Source organism: Leptopilina heterotoma, unplaced genomic scaffold (assembly GCF_015476425.1).
Source record: "Leptopilina heterotoma isolate Lh14 unplaced genomic scaffold, ASM1547642v1 Lhet_362, whole genome shotgun sequence".
Lineage (NCBI taxonomy): Eukaryota > Metazoa > Arthropoda > Insecta > Hymenoptera > Figitidae > Leptopilina > Leptopilina heterotoma.
The window spans coordinates 817,910-837,733 of NW_025111043.1; the positions used below are offsets into that span (position 1 = coordinate 817,910).

Genomic DNA, 19,824 nt, shown 5'->3' on the forward strand with positions numbered 1-19,824 from the left:
AATGTCTTTAAAATTATAATATATAATAATAAAAATATAAATAATTATAAATATTTTTTTGAATTAAAAATAAATAAGTTTTGAAAGTAGGTAAAATTAATTTAATAAAAAAATAAATAGTTATAAAATTTAATAATACTATATTTTCCAACTTGTATTATATTATTGTGTAACTAAAGATAAAAACGGGTAAAATAAGTCATAAATGTTAATAAAAATTTATTTAAAGTAAAAAATAAATCAAATATATTTTTTAACAAATTTTGAAAAATATTTTAATTAATTGCTATTAAACAAAATAGTTTTTAATGAAAAAAATAGTAAACAGGTTTCAAAATTAATTTATACAAAATTTTTTTCGACAAAACATTTATTTGCGATAATTTTAATATCCTACTCTGTTTATATTTAAATAAGTTATAAATTACTCTATAAATAATTTCTCCTATTTTATATAATATATTATATTAATATAATATATTTTTATAATAATTAGTATAATATATTTTATGTGATTAAATAAAAAGACAAAAATTTCATATTTTAAAAATAAATAATACAGTAATAATACAGTTTACAATTTTTATAAAAAAAATTTTCCAATAAAAGAAAATTATGACAAAAAAGAAAATAAAATACTTATAGAAGAATTCGTGTTTATAAGTAGGATATATCGTTTTAACTGTTTACTATTATTAATACAATTAATATCTTATAAATATATAAAATGTTTGTAAATTACGTGAATTGGTGAGAATATTTCATGTTTTTTTAATCTGAAATGCAAGAATTTTTCTCGATATCTTTTTTCATTTTTATTACTTCAGTCAACAAAAAGTTCTTAGAGTTTTGTTGGCCAGTTTTGTACGTATAACGTCGATATCCATATAGCTTTTCAAAATTTTAACCATTTTTAATTTTCCTTTCTTTTAAAAAAAAAGTTGTATAAGTCTTTTTTTAAAAAGAAATTATTTAAAAAAAAATTACGTCGATAAAAAGACGAAGTTTTATCCTTATATTAAAAAAATATACAACGAAGTGTTTAAAAATTTTTTGTTATCGTATTTATATTATTTTAATTTATAATATACTAATATTGAGAAGATCAGCGCGAGTTGATAACAAGTATCATATAAGAGTATTACCAGAAAAAGACTTAAAAAGAAAGAAAGAAAAATTTTTCAAATTCGATTAAATTTTTTATACTTATTTTTCGATTCTGTTTCTAAGATTTACTTTTGATCGAAAATTTTTTGATTTTTTCAATGAGAATAGAAGAAAATGGAATAACATTTCACTTTAAAAAAAGAAGAAAATAGAATTCAGAGAGCTGAAGAAAAATAGATTTTTTCTATCAAACAAGATAATTTTTTAGGAATAAAAGTTTCTTTAAAAATATATGAGATATTAAAAGTTATAAAATTATTTAATAAAATAAGTTGAAATAAAATATTTTGTTTAAAAATATAGAAATTTTTGGAAAGAAAACAAAATTTTATTTCCATTTTCATTTTCATGACTTTGAAGATTGAAATTTGACGATTCTGTCATCGTGATTATAATCTAGGATTAATTAAGCGCTCTTGGCTTCGACGATAGCAAACGTAGATACTTAAATAGATAAATATATATTTATATATATACATAGTATGAATACTAGCGTCAAAATTAAAGTGTAAATTTTAATTTTGAAACTCGACACTTTACAAATTTTCATTTTATCGCTTTTGCGAAATATTTTAACTTAAGAAAATTATTCATTCTTAAAATTAACTTCTATTTTTTAGTTAAATTTAATTTACGTGTATTAAATATTATTTAATAAATAAACAATCGAGTTTCGATGATTTAAACTACAAATTATTTCATTTTCCAAAAAAAAGAAAAACGTGTAATAAAATTGGTTTCGCTTTTTTTCATACACAATTTTATATATAAAATTAAAAAAATAGATGACTATTTAAAATTCACTACTTCACAAGAAATAATTTTTTTTCTTAACGTGTATATTCAATTATCGTTTATAAATTGAAGCTACGAAAGCAAATAAATTTAATACTAATAAAATTCTTTTAATTCGTAATTAATTTATAATAAATAATTTTGATCCTTAATGGTACAATAATATATAATGACAACAATAATTTGTTTTATAGTTACGTGTCAATGGAATTTTCGTTTTAATTTTGTGAAGGTTATTTAAAAATTCTTTTTCAATTTATGTCAAAAATTAATTAACTTTCTCGTAGTGAAATTTTATGATTTTCGTTTCTCTTGGAACAGTTTTATCATTTTCATTCAATCGCTTTGACTCTTTCTCAGACGGTGAATACTAAATATATTTATATTTTTGCAATATTAACATCGTGAAACTTAAGAGCCATTACAGTTTTTTTTGAGAGACAAGACTGGATTTTCAATGCTTTATTAACTTTCAACTAATATATTAATTACGATCTTTTGTTAAAAATAAGTTGTTATATTTTGAAGCGTTTGCCAAAAAAAGCATATACATAATGAAAACGTGAAAATATTATTTCTTTACAAATTTTTAAAATCAATAATAGTTGAAGTTAATAGTAGTATTGATCACTTTGCAAAATTAGAATTAAATTTTCTTCTGGAAATTATAACGTTAGAATAAAATTAGAATTTCTTTAAGAAATTTATAAACCATAAAAAATTTAAATAATATAATTTTAACAAAATTTTGTTTCTAAAAAATGTAGCCATAGGCAGAAAATTTATTATTAAGAGTAATAGAAGTAAAATAAAAAAATGGCACAGAATAATGTTTACCACTGAAAATTCGAGAAATTGAAACAATTTCTTAACAAGTGATTCTAAGTCGCATTTTACTCTACACCTTTAATATTATATAATTATCCGCAAATCGTCGATTTATTAAATAAATATATAATATATATACGGCAATCAGCGCAAATTTTTTGCAAACTACAACATTCTATAATCCTGTATTCCTGCAGGCGTTACACATCATTTATATTAGCAATTAGCATCATTTGCTTTATGGTGCGGCACGGAAATTCTCAGGCTTCAATCGATCGCATCTGATCGTCATTAAAATGGAAAAAAATTAAAAACAAAGAGAATAGCACTGAAAAAATTCGGTTCATCATGACGACACCAGTGTGACACTTTTCACATTATTCGACTTCATTTTGTTAAGATGAATATTTATAAATCTAGTTATTTAATTTAATGTTCGTTATTGAATATAATTAGGATTTCATTCATCTTGTTTTCTTTAAATCCCTGATGATCTTAAGTAAGAGTCGCTGCGGTACACACTAAGAACGAAACCAACTATTTGATTGACCAATATTTTCGTATCAATTATATTGGCAATCGAGTTTTTTTTAATTGTCAAGAGTTAACTCTTCTTGTGAATTTTATGGGGAGCTGCCTCCAGGTGTCTCAAAAAGACGAGAGAAGATCTTCTGTTTATTCTCTTCAATGACAGGACCTTGCTCTTCGTTCGAAGCGACGCATTCGACGACGCCATTCGTCACGCCACTCGATAACGATTGATTTTTCTGTCACTGTCAGGCCCTCGTTACTTCCGTTTTCGCTCTCCTGGCCCAAAATAAGGTAGGATCTAAAAAACACAAATTTATTAGTTTCCTTGCTTCTACAATACCAAAAATTTGAGACGTATTCTGATTCTCTAAAGAAAATTTGTTAGAACTTTCATTATAGGGGAGTGTCGCTAGGTACGAGACGGGTTTTGTTTTTGACCCATAAATTGTAAATGGGTAAACGAAATTGTAAATAAAATATTCCGTTCGAAAAGTAACTTAAACACGCAACTTTTATTTAAAGAAACTATAATGTTCAGATGGACTCAAAAAAAGTTATGATCAATTGAGGGTCCCTATCAAAGAACCGGTTATAAGTTTTTGAGACTCAAAATTCTCGACCTCTAAATAAAAAAAGGATTTAAAATTTTAATTTCTTGAAAACATTTTGTATTGGTATAAAGATTACCCAAATGTTTCTCAAAAAATTAGGATTAAAAACAGTTTAATTTTTTATTTACAGGGCAATGATTTCGAGTTTAAAAAACTTATAACCGGTTCTTTGATAGGGACCCTCAATTTTCAGAGCACATCGCTTTTGTCAACAAAAAAATGTGTCCAGTTGTGAGACACTTATTAAAAATTACTAAAATTTAAAAAGTTAGACATGAAATGTTATGTTTAGTAGAAATAATTTAATATATATTAATAATTGTTAGTTAAAAACATAAAAAATTCTGATTTTCAAAGATTTTAATTTGAAACCTTTTCAAAATTAAATTATTTCTAAAAATTCAAGCTGTAATGCTTTTAATATTCAATTATAATATAAAATTTCAACTAAAATTCATTTTTATTAAAAAATGCTATTAGAATTCAATTTTAAATACAAAGAAATTATTTATTGAATAATTGAATATTTCTTAAAATTTAATTCTTTTGACGAATTTCAATAACATTTTTAAGAATAATTACATTCTTCTAGGATAGCCCTTCTAGGAGGCCCTGGTCAGCGCCCTATTTCAATTCTAGTAAACACCCTACTTAAGGTGTTCCATTCTTATCAATTACGCCTTAATTGTTTTATTCTAGGAGGAGGGAGGGGGGTCCCTAAGGTCTATATTTGGACCATTTGGGATTTTGATTTCAAAGATTGAAATGTACATTTTTACAAATAAGAATTATATTTTTGTCGATTTTAGACGAAACACTTGTATAGCCAAGTATATAAGGCTAAAGACAGCGTGTAAATTATAACAACTGCACAAAGTGAATGTCGGTTGTTACAATACCAAGAATCATCTATAACATTTCTAAATTGAAGACAAATAATTTCTTATAACAACTTTGATTAATTATTCATAATTTTTGACTCAACGTAATAGTACGTGACAATTCCATAGAGATGGCAGCATTAATATTGTTTCGAAATGAAAGAAAATTAAAAAAGTTTTTTTTCATTAATTTTGAAGACAAATTTAGAAAAACCATGAGATTTTTCATAAAAAATGAGTGTGATTACATTTTTGACAAATATTTTACATTTCAAACGAATCTGCTGAATTTTGGAAAAAATATCCGTTCTCATTATCACTTGTAACAACTGCACAATAGGTATACATTTTTTACAATAAAACACTTTATTAAAAAAGTATACACTAAATGTGGACAACCAAGGCAGTTTTTTAAAGCTTAATTCTCATAGAATTGATAATAAAAAAAATTAACTTTGTTCAGTATAAAGGTCTATTAATTATTTAAAAAATATTAGGCAGAGAAATATTTACTTTTGGCCTCTAAAAACCAATGTGCCTATTTTTTTACTTGTAAAGATTGCATATATGTAGTGTGGGTACATGTGCTACGGTAGTATTTGAGTGTCTTGGTAACGTGACAGTATAATTACTTTGACTAACATTTTCATTTCCGTATATAAAATGTGATTGATTCGAAATGACATGCGTGAGATTGTAAAGTGTGATAAGAGAGTCTTGTGCGAGCTGTCGCGATGATCAGTTGTTGTTTTATGACGAGAACACTTTGCGTGTTGAACTTTTAAGAATGTGTAAATTTCCATTTCCAAACCTTTGTATATTTTAATTGGATTCAATAATAAATGTCATCTTAACTGAAATCCTACAATTGGGGACTCAACCGGGATGGAAATGAAAATTTTGTTTAATGTTGACCGTCGAGAAGTCCGCGTCGTGTAAAGTGCTGAATGTAACCACGTGTTGCAAAATATTGTGACTGTAGCTGTTTTGTGATTGTTATAAAGCATTTTCGAGTCCGCATATTTATTGTTGAACGAAAACTGTGAAGATTTAGACTCCTGTGACGATTTTGTGCTGTTGAGAGTTCCGACGCTGATAGCGTGGGACATTTTGTGCTGAAAGTGTGTAAAGATGGCGGATCCGAATGTGCTTAAGGTAACTTGCCTAAAAAAAAATTGAGACAAGAGGGACTTTCGACGGCGGGTACCAAAAGTGAGCTGATCAATCGGCTGACGGAGTGGGACCCGACGGGAGCGTGGATCCTGGAATTAATTCAGCTTCCTACTCATGTTCAAGTTGATGATGAAGGTAAAAATGTCGGGAAAGACGATCATCGTGACGGCGAAAATAGTAATCAAAGCCAAGCAGGGCTGATGATGACTCACCAGAAGGAGTTGTGGGGATTGGCCAATAGATCTCGCATCTACGCTAATTTCCCATATATAGATCTCTCACAAGTGCAATACGGGCTAGTCTTGTAGCATATATACAAGTTCCGAATTTGCTTCCCCCGTCTAGGGCAGGTCTCCCACTACGTAGCCTTACTGATGAGTCCAAGTAGTGGGGACCGGGACGAAACGATATAAAGTGGTCTTCATACCACTCTATGGATGATATACTTTTAAATCTCCATAGAGTTGGAAATGTACAAGAGAGAGAGGGATTTGGCTGAGCGGGAATTATCAATTATGCGTCGTGAGTTGGAGATTGCTCGTAAGGAATTAGAAATGCAGCGTCGTGTCGTGTCGGGCATCCCATGTAGAACCTGCTTAAGGCCTTTCTCCAATAGGTTTTAAAAACTCTGCGTCTGCGTCGGTTGCTATAGCAACACATGCTAAAATCAACGCAACGCAGTCATTCGCAGACAAACGCAGAGTTTTTGGATCCTATTGGAGAAAGGCCTTTAAGTGATCTTACGGAAGCGTTTGAGAAAGTCACGTTGCGAGGACGGAATGTAGGTACATCTACATCCGTAAAAAATGACAATCGAAACGGTGGATCGCGAAAGTTAGACCAGCCTGTGAGAATTAGTGATAAAGACGAAAATAAAGTGCAAAGTTCAGTTAAACGTTGTTTCAACTGTGGAATGCGTGATCATTTAAGTTTGAATTGCCCTAACAGATCTCGCGGTTCTAAGTGTTTCTCATGCCAGGATTATGGTCATATAGCAGCCCATTGTCCCAAACAAGGTGATTCATCGAAAAAAAGCTGTGCGGTAGTGTTAACATCGGGTCGAAAACATCCAAAAGAAGTGTCTATCGCGAATCATTTGATGGAAGCACTGATTGATATTTCTATTATGAGGGAAGACGAATATATTAGAATTGGTGCTCCACAGTTACGGGCTAGTAGGATTAAATTTGAAGGTGTTGGTGAACACGTGGTTGGTCTATGGTGAACGAGACAATAGGAGAATTTGACACGAGAATTACTGTTGACGGATATGTTTATCCTATTCTCATACGTGTTGTCGCGAATGTGATCACGAGACATAATTTACTAATTGGAACTGACTTTTTGGACACTGTTAATTTAAATGTTAAGGTAGGTAGAGTTTCTATTACTCCGCTCGAAACATCTGGTCCCTATGATTCAGATGCTGCAGAGATACTAAATATTGTTGTGTCGTGTTTTGCCGAAGTGAATCAAGTTGACGTGTCGCACATTGCGAATGATTCGATTAAAAAAGATTTGCAAAAACTTATAGATGAATATAAACCAAATGAAACACCTGACTGTGAAATTGAAATGAAATTAATGGTGAAGGATGATGACTCAGTGTATTCGCCGGCAAGACGTTTAGCGCTGTTTGAAAGAAAAATTGTGAATGCTCAAATCGGTGAGTGGTTAAAGAAGAAAATAGCACGACGTTCTACATCGGCCTTTGCAAGCCCAGTGGTTTAAGTGCGAAAAAAATGGTCAATATCGATTGTGCATAGACTATAGACGGTTAAATAAAAAGATTATTAAAGATCGATATCCACTTCCACTAATAGAAGATCAGCTTGATCGCTTGCAGGGTGCAAAGCTTTTTTCCACTCTGGATTTGAAAAACGGGTTTTTTCACGTGATGATTAACGAAGAGAGTAAAAAATATACCGCGTTCATTGTGCCGGATGGGACGTTTGAGTTTAACAGAGTGCCGTTCGGCCTTTGTGACTCCCCTGCTGTGTTTCAACGGTACGTTAATACCGCGTTGCGCGAGGTGATCGAGGACGGTACCGTGATAGTTTATATGGATGATATAATCATTCCTCGATTGGAATGATCCAATCGACGTACATTCTGGGATTGAGCAGATTAAACGTGTGTTAAAAGTGTCAAGTGAAGCTGGACTGGATATTAATTGGGAAAAGTGCTGTTTTCTGGTAAAAAAAAGTCGAGTTCTTAGGACATATAATTGAAAAAGGTTCTGTCAGACCTTCGGAGTGAAAAACTGACGCTGTGCAGCGTTTTTCCGAGCCCAAAATTATTCAGCAATTACAAAGCTTTTTGGGGCTGAGCGGATATATTTTAGAAAATTTATCGCCGGATATTCTGTGATGGCAAGGCCGCTTACCCAGTTGCTGAGACCGAATGTAAAGTTTCATTTTGGACCTAATGGAAAACAGTCCTTTCAACAGTTGAAGGCTGTACTTGTCGCGAAACCTGTGTTAAGTTTATATCGTGTTGGTGCGGAAACGGAACTGCATACGGATGCATCGGAGTTGGATTACGGCGCGATTCTGTTGCAGAAAAATAGTGAAGATCAGAAATTGCATCTCATTTACTATCCAAGTGGTAAAACTACTCCTGCCGAGGAAAATTACACTAGCTATGAACTGGAAGTTCTTGCTATTGTTAAAGCGCTTAAAAAGTTTCGTGTGTATCTGCTCGGTATAGAGTTTAAAATAGTGACTGATTGCCGTGTATTTACCCTCACCATGAGTAAAAGGGACTTGTGTGTTCGTGTTGCGCGATGGGCGTTATCACTCGAAGAATTTAGATACACTATCGAGCATAGACCCGGTAAGAATATGACTCATGTCGATGCTCTCAGCCGGAATCCCCTCCCTCGTGCCTTGTCGTCGACGAATGTGAAGTGGGGTTACTAGCAGCATTAAGGAGAGCTCAGCAGGACGATCCCGAGTTACAGGAACTACGTGTTTCATTGGAAAAAAAGAAGATTTCCGGATATGTTCATCGAGGAGGACTCTTGTTCAAGGAAGATGGTGGTGAGACGAAGTTGATTGTGCCCAAGCGAATGCAAACGCAGATAATTAGACAAGCGCATGATAAAGGTCATTTCTCGACGTCGAAGACTGAGGCATTGGTAAAATCGAATTATTGGATGCCTAACTTAAAGTCTAAAACCGAATTGGTGATTAGGAATTGCGTGTCGTGTATTCTTGCCGAGAAGAAGACTGGAAAGCAAGAGAGTTTCCTGACGCCGATTGACAAAGGATGTATGCCAATGGATACGTACCATGTTGATCACCTTGGACCATTACCGTCAACAAAGAAATCTTATCAGCACATATTGGTTGTGATAGACGCATTTTCGAAGTTCACGTGGATGTTTGCTGTTAAGAGTACTAGTGCAGCTGATGTGATTTCCCGTCTGTCAAAAATGTCAACAACTTTTGGCAACCCGAGAAGAATCATATCTGACAGGGGAACGGCCTTTACTTCAAGAGAGTTTTCTAATTACTGTGAGGAGCAAAACATCGAACGCTCGCTAATCGTAACTGGTGTGCCTAGGGGGAACGGACAGGTGGAGAGGGTAAACCGAACTGTGATACCTCTACTTACAAAACTGTCTGCGCCAATATCAGCTGAGTGGTATAAAAACTTAGACACCGCTCAATTATATTTGAATACTACAATACACAGGAGTATTGGAACGTCGCCTTTTAATGTTCTTTTGGGAATTCGACCTCGCGTCAAGGACAATCCCGAGATTAGAGAATTATTGGAGAATGAATTCATTCATGCATTTCAGGAGGAGAGAGATGAACTTTGTGCCAGAGCAAGCAAGAATATCAAAAAAATTCAAGAAGAAAATCGATGAACTTTTAATAAAAAAAGGAAGGAAGCCAACGTTTATAAAGTGGGCGATTTAGTTGCAATAAAGCGGACTCAACAAGGACCAGGAACAAAATTTGCTCATAAAAATTTTGGTCCATATGAAATCTCAAAGGTGTTGCGAAATCATCGTTATTTGGTACACAAAGTTGGAGAACACGAGGGACCTATGGAAACATCGACTTCAGTTGACTTTATGAAACCGTGGATTAATTATGATGACCATGATTTAAGTGATTGTGATAAAATGGAATAGAATGTGTTTTATTTGAAAATTTATGTTTATTTTATTGATAGAGTTAACATTCGGGACGAATGTTGTGCAGGACGGCCGAGTGTAGTGTGGGTACATGTGCTACGGTAGTATTTGAGTGCCTTGGTAACGTGACAGTAATTACTTTGACTAACATTTTCATTTCCGTATATAAAATGTGATTGATTCGAAATGACATGCGTGAGATTGTAAAGTGTGATAAGAGAGTCTTGTGCGAGCTGTCGCGATGATCAGTTGTTGTTTTATGACGAGAATACTTTGCGTGTTGAACTTTTAAGAATGTGTAAATTTCCATTTCCAAACCTTTGTATATTTTAATTGGAATCAATAAATGTCATCTTAACTGAAATCCTACATATAATTTTTAAACATATTGCAGTAAGTTCGTACATAAAAACTAAACATTTTTCTCTTTGGAACCCCATCTCTATAACTAACTGTTTCTGAGATATTCCATTTGTAACAACTGCACAGGGTAACAACCGCACCTAGTCTCCCCTACCTTATACAACGATTGTGAGATGGCTTTCCCGCACTAATAATAAGTCGCAAGGGAATTTCCCACGTGCTTTTAATATAAACTAACACTAATAGTAACAATAATAAACATTATTTTAATTTGTCAGATTTCTCATTTAGTAAATTAATATATTGTATATTTTTCAGACATTATTTCTTATAGTGTTTTAAAGATTAACGAGAAAAAAATTATTGAAACTACACCGAAAAAAAATATTCTTGTTTTGAAAGGACAATTCCTCTTCTAAAATCCTCTTACATTTTATTCTTGAATTAAGAATATTTTACTCTTCATTGGAGACTATTCCTCTTCTTTTAAGAGGAATTACTCTTGAGTGGAAAATAATCCTCTTAAAATAAGTGGACGTTTTTTGAGCCATATACAATAAGAGGAAAATATGCATTGAAATAAGAGGAATCCTCTTAAAACCAGAATTTTTTTTTCAGTGTATTCAAAAACACATTTTTTGGAAGCCTTTACCCCAAGTTTTATCAAAATTCTCTATTTTTGATATTGTCTGGTAAGCTTGCTATGATTATTTTATAATATTAATATATATATATCCGTTATAATCCGTTATCAAAAATAAAAAAATTGTGCAAGCCTGTTTAATCATTATTTTTATTATTATAATTGAGAATGAATAAAATAAAATCATTATAAAAAAACTTGTAAGAAAAATGATAAAAAATGTAAATTTTATTTTTTTTTAAAGTGCCAATGAAAGGAGAATTTGCTTTCTGAAAAAAATGTCGAAACTTTAACGAAGGTGTTAGAAAGAGAAAGTGGCTTACTTGTATGGTTTAATTTTAGGACATTTGCATGCCAAGTCAGCACTGTGAACGTAAAGTGTAATTGGACCTCGTTGAATTCTAGAGTCTCGGTTTCGTTTGTATATGAGAATGACGTCCAGAGGAAATTGTACCCAGGAAGAACCTGGTGCAACTGCATCATTTCGCGGTCCATCGCTCTTCTGATATCTGTCCGACACTTTAACCAGAATCGCTGTAAGAGAGAATATCTTCATTAATTGGACTACATAATATAATAAAGGTTTTCTTGTTTAAAAAAATAGGTAAAAATTGTTTTGGCGAAATTCCAAATTCTATGATTGTTATTTTTATTCTCACCCATCCCTCTCAAGTGCCTGATACAACGCCTAATGTAGCCTTACAATATCTCTGATTTATATTACACATCAAGGCATACCAAGCCAATTATTGGCTTTGTTATCGTTCACTGGGCAATCGATCCAGTCACGTCTCTTTATTAGATGCGTTACTTCCCGTATTTTATTAGGACAAAAAACTATGCAAAAATTCCTCATATACAAAGGCTACTTATTATTGTCTGTAGTAATAATAAAAAGTTAAATTTATTTCATAAAATGAAAAAAAAACTTTTCAAGTTAAAAACCAACTATTCGTGTAAATTTTTTGTTGTTGAAAACCTTTTAGTTCTTTGACATTTTTTCCCCTTTGGTTGTGTTTGAATTTTTTTGTCTTCTTTTTACGAAATGTGCGTAAAGCGCTATTGAAAAATGAAAAGCGCGTTTAGTGTTCGCCCTCTGTGTTTCAATAATAGAATGGCATGCTTTAGAGTCCAGGTGAAGAGGCCTTTTCTCCCTCTACCTCTCTTTCTCTCTCGATTCACTAGAGATAAATCTTGGAGAAGTCCACACTTAACTGTCGACTTGGAATAGATTTTAAAGGCATCCGCCAATCTTGCAATTTTCACTTGCCGCTTCGCTTACATTAGAATTGCAACACTTGCTCGACAAGTTGTCGCACAACGTCAAGCACCTAGTACAATTACAGGCCAGACCCCCGATTAACTAGATTTATGGGAGGGCTCGATTAAGGTGAATGGCGTTCTTCGAAAATAAACGATTCATTGATAATTTCGTACGTGAAACAATTCACGCGCGTTCACAGAAATTCATTGTAAACTATTTATCTTATCTTTAGATTCATTTTTCCCCGCTTATAGTGATTTACAATTTTTTATAAATAAACGTTTTATGGCTTAGACAACTTAAATGTTCCATTTGATTTCTATGCCCATGACTATACTAGCTTAAGAGTCCAGTTCAAAATTCCCAAAATTGAATCAATAAGATTTCTGTTTGCTGACCTCTATTTTCTTTTCAAAGTAATTAATGGAATTGTAATATGTCCTTCTGTATTAACTCTAATCAATTTCCCTGCTCCTATACGACGTTTGCGATATATTACTCCGTTTTACAATTCATTCCATAGAAGAAATTATGGCAATAACTCTGTATTTAGAAGACATTGTTATACTTTAATTTAATTAATTATATTAATTAATTTAATTAATTAAATAAAATTAATTAATTTAATTAATTTAATTTTTTAGTTATACTCAGCAATTTAGCTTGCAACTTGTTTTTTGCTTTGATAATTTGCATTTCACCCATGCCTATGGCTCTGTAAATTTAGTTTATATTTATGTAAGTAAATTTTAAAGGGTCTTAATTGTTACTTGTTTATGTCATGAATAAAAATAAATAAATAAACTACTAAAATTATATAAAATTGTCTAACAACACATTCTATGCGCTTGATTAACTTTTAATTAGTGTTGTTGAAACTGGTCCTAAGTCAGTTAGAAAGCAATAATTATTGTTCTATTACATTATAATGAATATATTGGTGCCAAAAATCTTATTTATATTTTGGGCCTTGCGTAAACGTTTTTCGGGTTTAATTCGAAGAAACTTAATTTTAGAAAAAAAGTTTATTAATGCTTTTTTACTTTACTTGTCTAGCAGAATTCAGCACAACTTTTATTTTTTTTAAATTTTATGTTTTGAAGTTGATTTTTAATTTTCGGATTTTTTCCTTAAATTTTTATTTTTTTAAAAATTGTTTTGCGGCACAATGCAGAAAATTATTATAGGAACCCTGCACAAGTGAAATTTTTAGAAAATTAAAGGTATTTTGGGCCTGATAATGGCTTTTGTTGATTTTTGGAAAAAAGATAAAGTTTTTCAAAAAACTTTTTGCGGCACAATTGAGCACAAACCTAGCACAATTCAGCACAAGTTTCGTTTTTTTTAAATTTTTAGTTTGCGGTGCCAACTTCCCGGACAACGTTTATTCTCTTATTCCGTTAATGGCACATACCCTAAATCAGTTCCAATTAATCCAAAGTGATCACCAGACAATTAATAAAACATAAAATAATTTATTTAAAATTGTTACAAACAATGTTAATTAACAAATAGATAACTTTGATTCCTCTCCACTAAAAAATGTTTTTTTACACATTTTCCTGTTAATTTAAGTTAATTTCAAGAATATATGTCCTTTTTGTTTAAAAATTAACTTATTTAAATTGTTATAAACAATATTAATTGAAAAATAGTTAACTTTGACTCCTGTTCTCTAAAAAAATTTTTTTTTCACGTTTACTTTTTTATTTACGTTCATTAAAAAAATATGTGTCCTCAATGTTAAAAAAAAACTTATTTTAATTGTTATAAACATATTAATTAACAAATAGTTAACTTTGATTCCTCTGCACTAAAAACATTTTTTTTACGCTTACAGTTTATTTAGGTTCATTTAAAGAATATATGTCCTCCTTGTTTAAAAAATAACTTATTTTAATTGTTATAAACATTATCAATTAACAAATACTTAATTTTATTATTTATTTATTTAACCCTAAATAAAAAAGTAAACGTAAAAAATAAATTTTTGTAGTAAAGAGGAATCAAAGTTAACTAATTGTTAATTAATATGTTTATAACAATTAAAATAAGTTATTTTTTAAACAAGGAGAACATATATTCTTTAAATGAACCTAAATAAAAAAGTAAACGTGAAAAAAAATTTTTTTAGTCAACAGGAGTCAGAGTTAACAATTTTTCAATTAATATTGTTTATAACAATTTAAATAAGTTACTTTTTAAACAATTAAACAAAAAGGACATGGCTGTTTCTATTTCAATTCATGCAGGGCGAATAGGTTGAAGATTCTAAATCAAGTTTAATATGATTTTTCTTGTTTTTTAGGACAAATAAAGAGATACGTATTTTTTGGTTTGGCGAAAAAAAAATTTTTCGCAGAGTTATGAGTATTTGAAAATTTTAAGGCACATAGTGATTTTAGAGCTAAACAGCTGAAAAATTATTTTTAAATCTTTCTAGTTTTTACAAAAATCAATATTTTTCAATTCTGTTTCTTGATTTTAGTAGTATTTTTGATACTCTTTCTTTATAAAGTTGAAAATTTAAAAAATTTTGAAAATTAACAAAATGGCGGCCATTTTTTAAAAAATCAAAAAAGTCAATTTTCTCAAAAACATCATTTTTTAATTTTCTGCAAATTTTTGTGTGGTTTCTAGATGGAACAAGGAACTTTTTCCAAAAGGTCTCAGGTTCGCTAAAACTTTTTGGAAGTCGCTATAATTTTTTTTAGAAAATTAAAAAACTCATTATTTTGAGAAATGTGTCGACATGTGTGGACGTCCACATGAAAAGGGCCCATTTTGGCACTATTGGAGTTATCTATATGGGCGTATTCCTGGCAAAATTTGGAAAATTTTTTAGTGGTCTTAGAACTTTTTTGGTTAAAAATTCGCTGAGTTACGGAATTTCAAAGTTCAGGACGCCAAAAACCTCATTTCGAGAAAAACGGAATTAAAGATTGCGATACCAACTAATTGTTGTATATCTGTTTCTTCTTGGAAGTTATTCAGATAAGAATTGTTTCCAGTTCAGGGCACTTTGAAGATAAAAAACCAACAGGTTTTTAATTTTTAAAACCACCCCCCCCCCCCCTCTTAATTTTGAAAATACGAAAAATCGACAATATGGACCCTTTTCTAAAAAGGACAGTTTTTTTTATTAAAAAAAACATTTTTTACAAGATTAATGATTAGGTACAATTTTATTGTGTCATTTGAAGAAAAAGAATGTATACACGCAGAAAAATCCGATTGAAAATTGTGGAGTTCAGTGTTAGTAATTTAGATTTCATTCCCAAACTTGTCTACCTTTGCGGCTCCAAAATAGAAAACAGGGAAATGAATCGTAAATGGTTTAAAGCACGTCAGTAGGCTTAAAATGTTTTCGTTCTTATGCACACTTATACGCGGAACAAAGCACACTAAACACATTGATAGGCGCTTCTGGGCGGAGTCCAAGGCAAGTCTAGTGCCGAGTCCCATACTGAATATAATGTGAGCAGATCTTCTAGTGACCTACATCTCAAAATATTTACTTTTATTGGAATATTCAATTTGAAACTAAATATAAAATCGAAAAATGAAACAACTGAAAATATTAGAATACTTTGAATTTTATAAAACTTCTCACTGGGATTTTTATTATTCTTTAGATATTTAAACGTAGAATCTCTTTAAAAATTAAATACAAGTCCTTTGCCATTTTTACTAAAATGATCTATCTGTTTTAAAACGTTTAAAGAAAGAGATTTTATTTAAATATCTACAGATTAAATAAAAATTCCAATGCGAAGATTTTTAAAATTCAAAGTATTCTCTATTTTTTTAAAAATTATTTCATTTTAGACTTTACATTTAGTTGCCTAAATTAAACATTACAATAAAATATAATAACAATTAGGCATTGCATAACCGGCTAAAAACAAAATAAACACACACCTAACCTCAAAATGAGATCAAACATTTCACATAGATATCCTTCTACATTCATTTGTAGCACTAGAACTTTATTACAAAACTGCACTCACTATTATATTTAAAACTAAAATTTTTATTAATTGAAACAATTAATACACTACGAACTACACCGAGACTTCCGTGTATATCAAAAACGAAGAAACTGAACAAACGCGGGCGCAGACGCGCCGCAGAGTTTCGCATTCCTAAAAACTGTTTGGGAATGAATCTAAGGACTCTCGCACAGAACAGTCCCCGTTTAAGTGAACGTTGATACAAAGTTTGTAACAATTGAGTAGCTGAATTAAAATAAATGCAAATAATAATAATTGTACCTAATTCTTTTCACCTTTGAATTAATTACGGAATCTGATTGCACTTGTTGAAAGAAGACTATTGGCGTTTATTAAGATATTTAGCATTGATCTTCATTGAAAATCGTTACTAAACTTTTTAGGATAGAGAACCAAAATTTAATATTTCTTCCTATGATAATACAAATCATTCAAATTGTTTTATATTTAGTCCGAAATCTGAATTTTCATTTTTCTCCGTGTATTAAACTTATTTAAAATTTTTTGACAGTCTCTATTATAAAAAAATTGACGCAATATCCAAATTTTCATTTCGACAATTACAAAAAAAGACTCTAACATCAATATCTCTGGTACTTCTAGAAAGTAATTCAGATAAGAATTGTTTACAGTCCAGGACACCTTAAAGATGAAAAATCAAAAGGTTTTAAATTTTTCCACACCTCCATTTTTAAAATACGGATTACTTTTGAAAATGACCAACAAAATGGGCCTTTTTCATGTGGACGTCTACATATATATTTGTCATGTATACAAGGGTGTTCATCTTTTTTAATAGTGCTTTTGACACTTTTTCTTTTCAAAATTGTGAAAATTAAAAAAATTAACAAAATGGCGGCCGTTTTTCAAAAAATATAAGATCTCAATTTTCTCCAAAACTTTATTTTCTTTTTTTCTGGAAATTTTTTTGTGGTTTCTAGATAAAAAAAATAACCCTTTCAAAAAAGGTGACTTTTCTTAGTAAGGTTGAAAAATTTCAAAAATTAACTAAATGGCAGCCATTTTTAAAAATTATTAAAAATAACTATGTTTATGGTAATATTTATTAATAAATAAAATATTAAAGATTAACTTTACTAAGAAAAAGTCACCTTTTTTGAAAAAGTTATTTTTTATCTAGAAACCCCAAAAAAATTTTTAGAAAAATAAAAAATAATGTTTTGGAGAAAATTGAGATCTTATATTTTTTGAAAAATGGCCGCCATTTTGTTAATTTTTGAAATTTGCAATTTTGAAAAGAAAAAGTGTCAAAAGCACTATTAAAAAAGATGAACACCCTTGTATACATGAAAAATATATGTGACGCTCCACGAGAAAAGGGACCTTATGACAAGAGTAAATAAGGTCCCTTTTCTCGTGGAGCGTCACATATATGTCGACACATTACTCAAAATAATGAGTTTTTTAATTTTCTAAAAAAAATTATAGCGACTTCCAAAAAGTTTTAGCGAACATGAGACCTTTTGGAAAAAGTTTCTTTTTCCATCTAGAGACCACACAAAAATTTGCAGAAAATTAAAAGATGATGTTTTTGAGAAAATTGACTTTTTTGATTTTTTAAAAAATGTCCGCCATTTTGTTAATTTTCAAAATTTTTCAAATTTTCAACTTTGTAAAGAAAGAGTATCAAAAACACTACTAAAATCAAGAAACAGAATTGAAAAATATTAATTTTTGTAAAAACTAGAAAGATTTAAAAATAATTTTTCAGCTGTTTAGCTCTAAAATCACTATGTGCCTTAAAATTTTCAAATACTCATAACTCTGCGAAAAAATTTTTTTTCGACAACCCAAAAAATACGTATCTCTTTATTTGTCCTAAAAAACGAGAAAAATCATATTAAACTTGATTTAGAATTTTCAACCTATTCGCCCTGCATGAATTGAAATAGAAACAGCCACATATATTCTTGAAATGAACTTAAATTAAAAATAAAATGTAGAAAAATAACATTTTTAGTGGAGAGGAATCAAACCCAGGCGCGAAAGACCAGTGCTGACGATGGGTTAAAACTTGACTGAGTCTTGAACGCCCAGCGTGGGTAACCCAGAGTTGAAGCAGTCTTTATATCATTGTCACTGAATATTGGTTCAGCATGGGACACCAATGTTCGTCCCATGCTCGATTTAACACTCGGTCAATCTTCGTGAGTGGAGCTTCAACATCCAGTCTTTATTCAAGCTTGAATCAATCTTGATAGTTTATTTATTACCGTGTGCACTTAACAGTATTAGATATAAATATTTATAAATTATTTAATATTAAAATATTATTTCTGATAATTTTTAGTAATTTTTTATACTATTTAAAAATTATTATTCTTATTATTAATTATTATTAAATAATATAATAAGTATTATTATTATTATTAAGATATCAATTGGTAAATAAATATTAATATTTATTTAGTGTATAATATTTATATTAATTATATAAGATTCATATAAATAAAATTAAATTATATATTATTTTTTTTCTTGCAATGTCAAATTATTATTTTCAAAGTTCAAGAGTTTCGTTTATCTGAAAAATTTTCAGTGAAAAAAATGTTCATTAGGTAGTAATAAATATTTATGCCTAGTAGTTTTACACTAGGTTTAACTGTTTACTGAATATTATCAAAAATATATTTTTCGTCAAACGCGCGCGACTAAACACAAATAACCTTGAGACTTTACAGCGCGACGTTGCGATTGTCGTGCTCCCACCATCCCATCTACTCAATGCACTCCCCGCCTGTGACGTCATGAGGGGAAAGCATTGAGTAGATGGGATGGTGGGAGCACGACAATCGCAACGTCTCAAGATTATTTGTGTTTAGTCGCGCGCGTTTGACGAAAAATATATTTTTGATAATATTCAGTAAACAGTTAATCCTAGTGTAAAACTACTAGGCATAAATATTTATTACTACCTAATGAACATTTTTTTCACTGAAAATTTTTCAGATAAACGAAACTCTTGAACTTTGAAAATAATAATTTGACACTGTGCGAGAAAAAAAATAATATATAATTTAACTTATAAAATTATCAGAAAAAATATTTTAATATTAAATAATTTATAAATATTTATAAATAATATTGTACAGTGCACACGGTAATAAAGAAACTGAATATTGTATCAAGATTGACCGAGTCTTGAATCGAGCATGGGACGAACATTGGTGTCCCATGCTGAACCAATATTGAGTGACGACACTGGCATTGATATAGTAGATTAGGCGAGAAGCCTTCCAGCCTTCTGTGACCGAGCGGTTTAAATGCGTGCGTTGAGAACTTCCGGTATGCGTTAGGGGCGGGGTGCGTGAGTTTCGATCCCACATGCGAGCGAATATTTTTCATTCTTTGTTATAAGCGTTTATATAAAATAATAAAATTGTG

At 30.3% G+C, this 19,824-nt stretch overlaps 1 protein-coding gene across 1 annotated transcript in view; it reads right to left on the minus strand.

Moving 5' to 3' along the window:
* Window positions 1-1,406: 1,406 nt before the first annotated feature.
* The window catches only part of LOC122505678 (netrin-1-like), a 746,647-nt gene continuing 728,229 nt past the window's right edge, over window positions 1,407-19,824 (minus strand). The window contains exons 6-7 of the mRNA XM_043617458.1: window positions 11,466-11,676; window positions 1,407-3,619 (exon numbers count right to left, since the gene is read on the minus strand). Of these exons, the coding sequence (XP_043473393.1) occupies window positions 3,475-3,619; window positions 11,466-11,676 (356 nt within the window). The 3' untranslated portion in view covers window positions 1,407-3,474. The remainder of the gene's footprint in view (window positions 3,620-11,465; window positions 11,677-19,824) is intronic.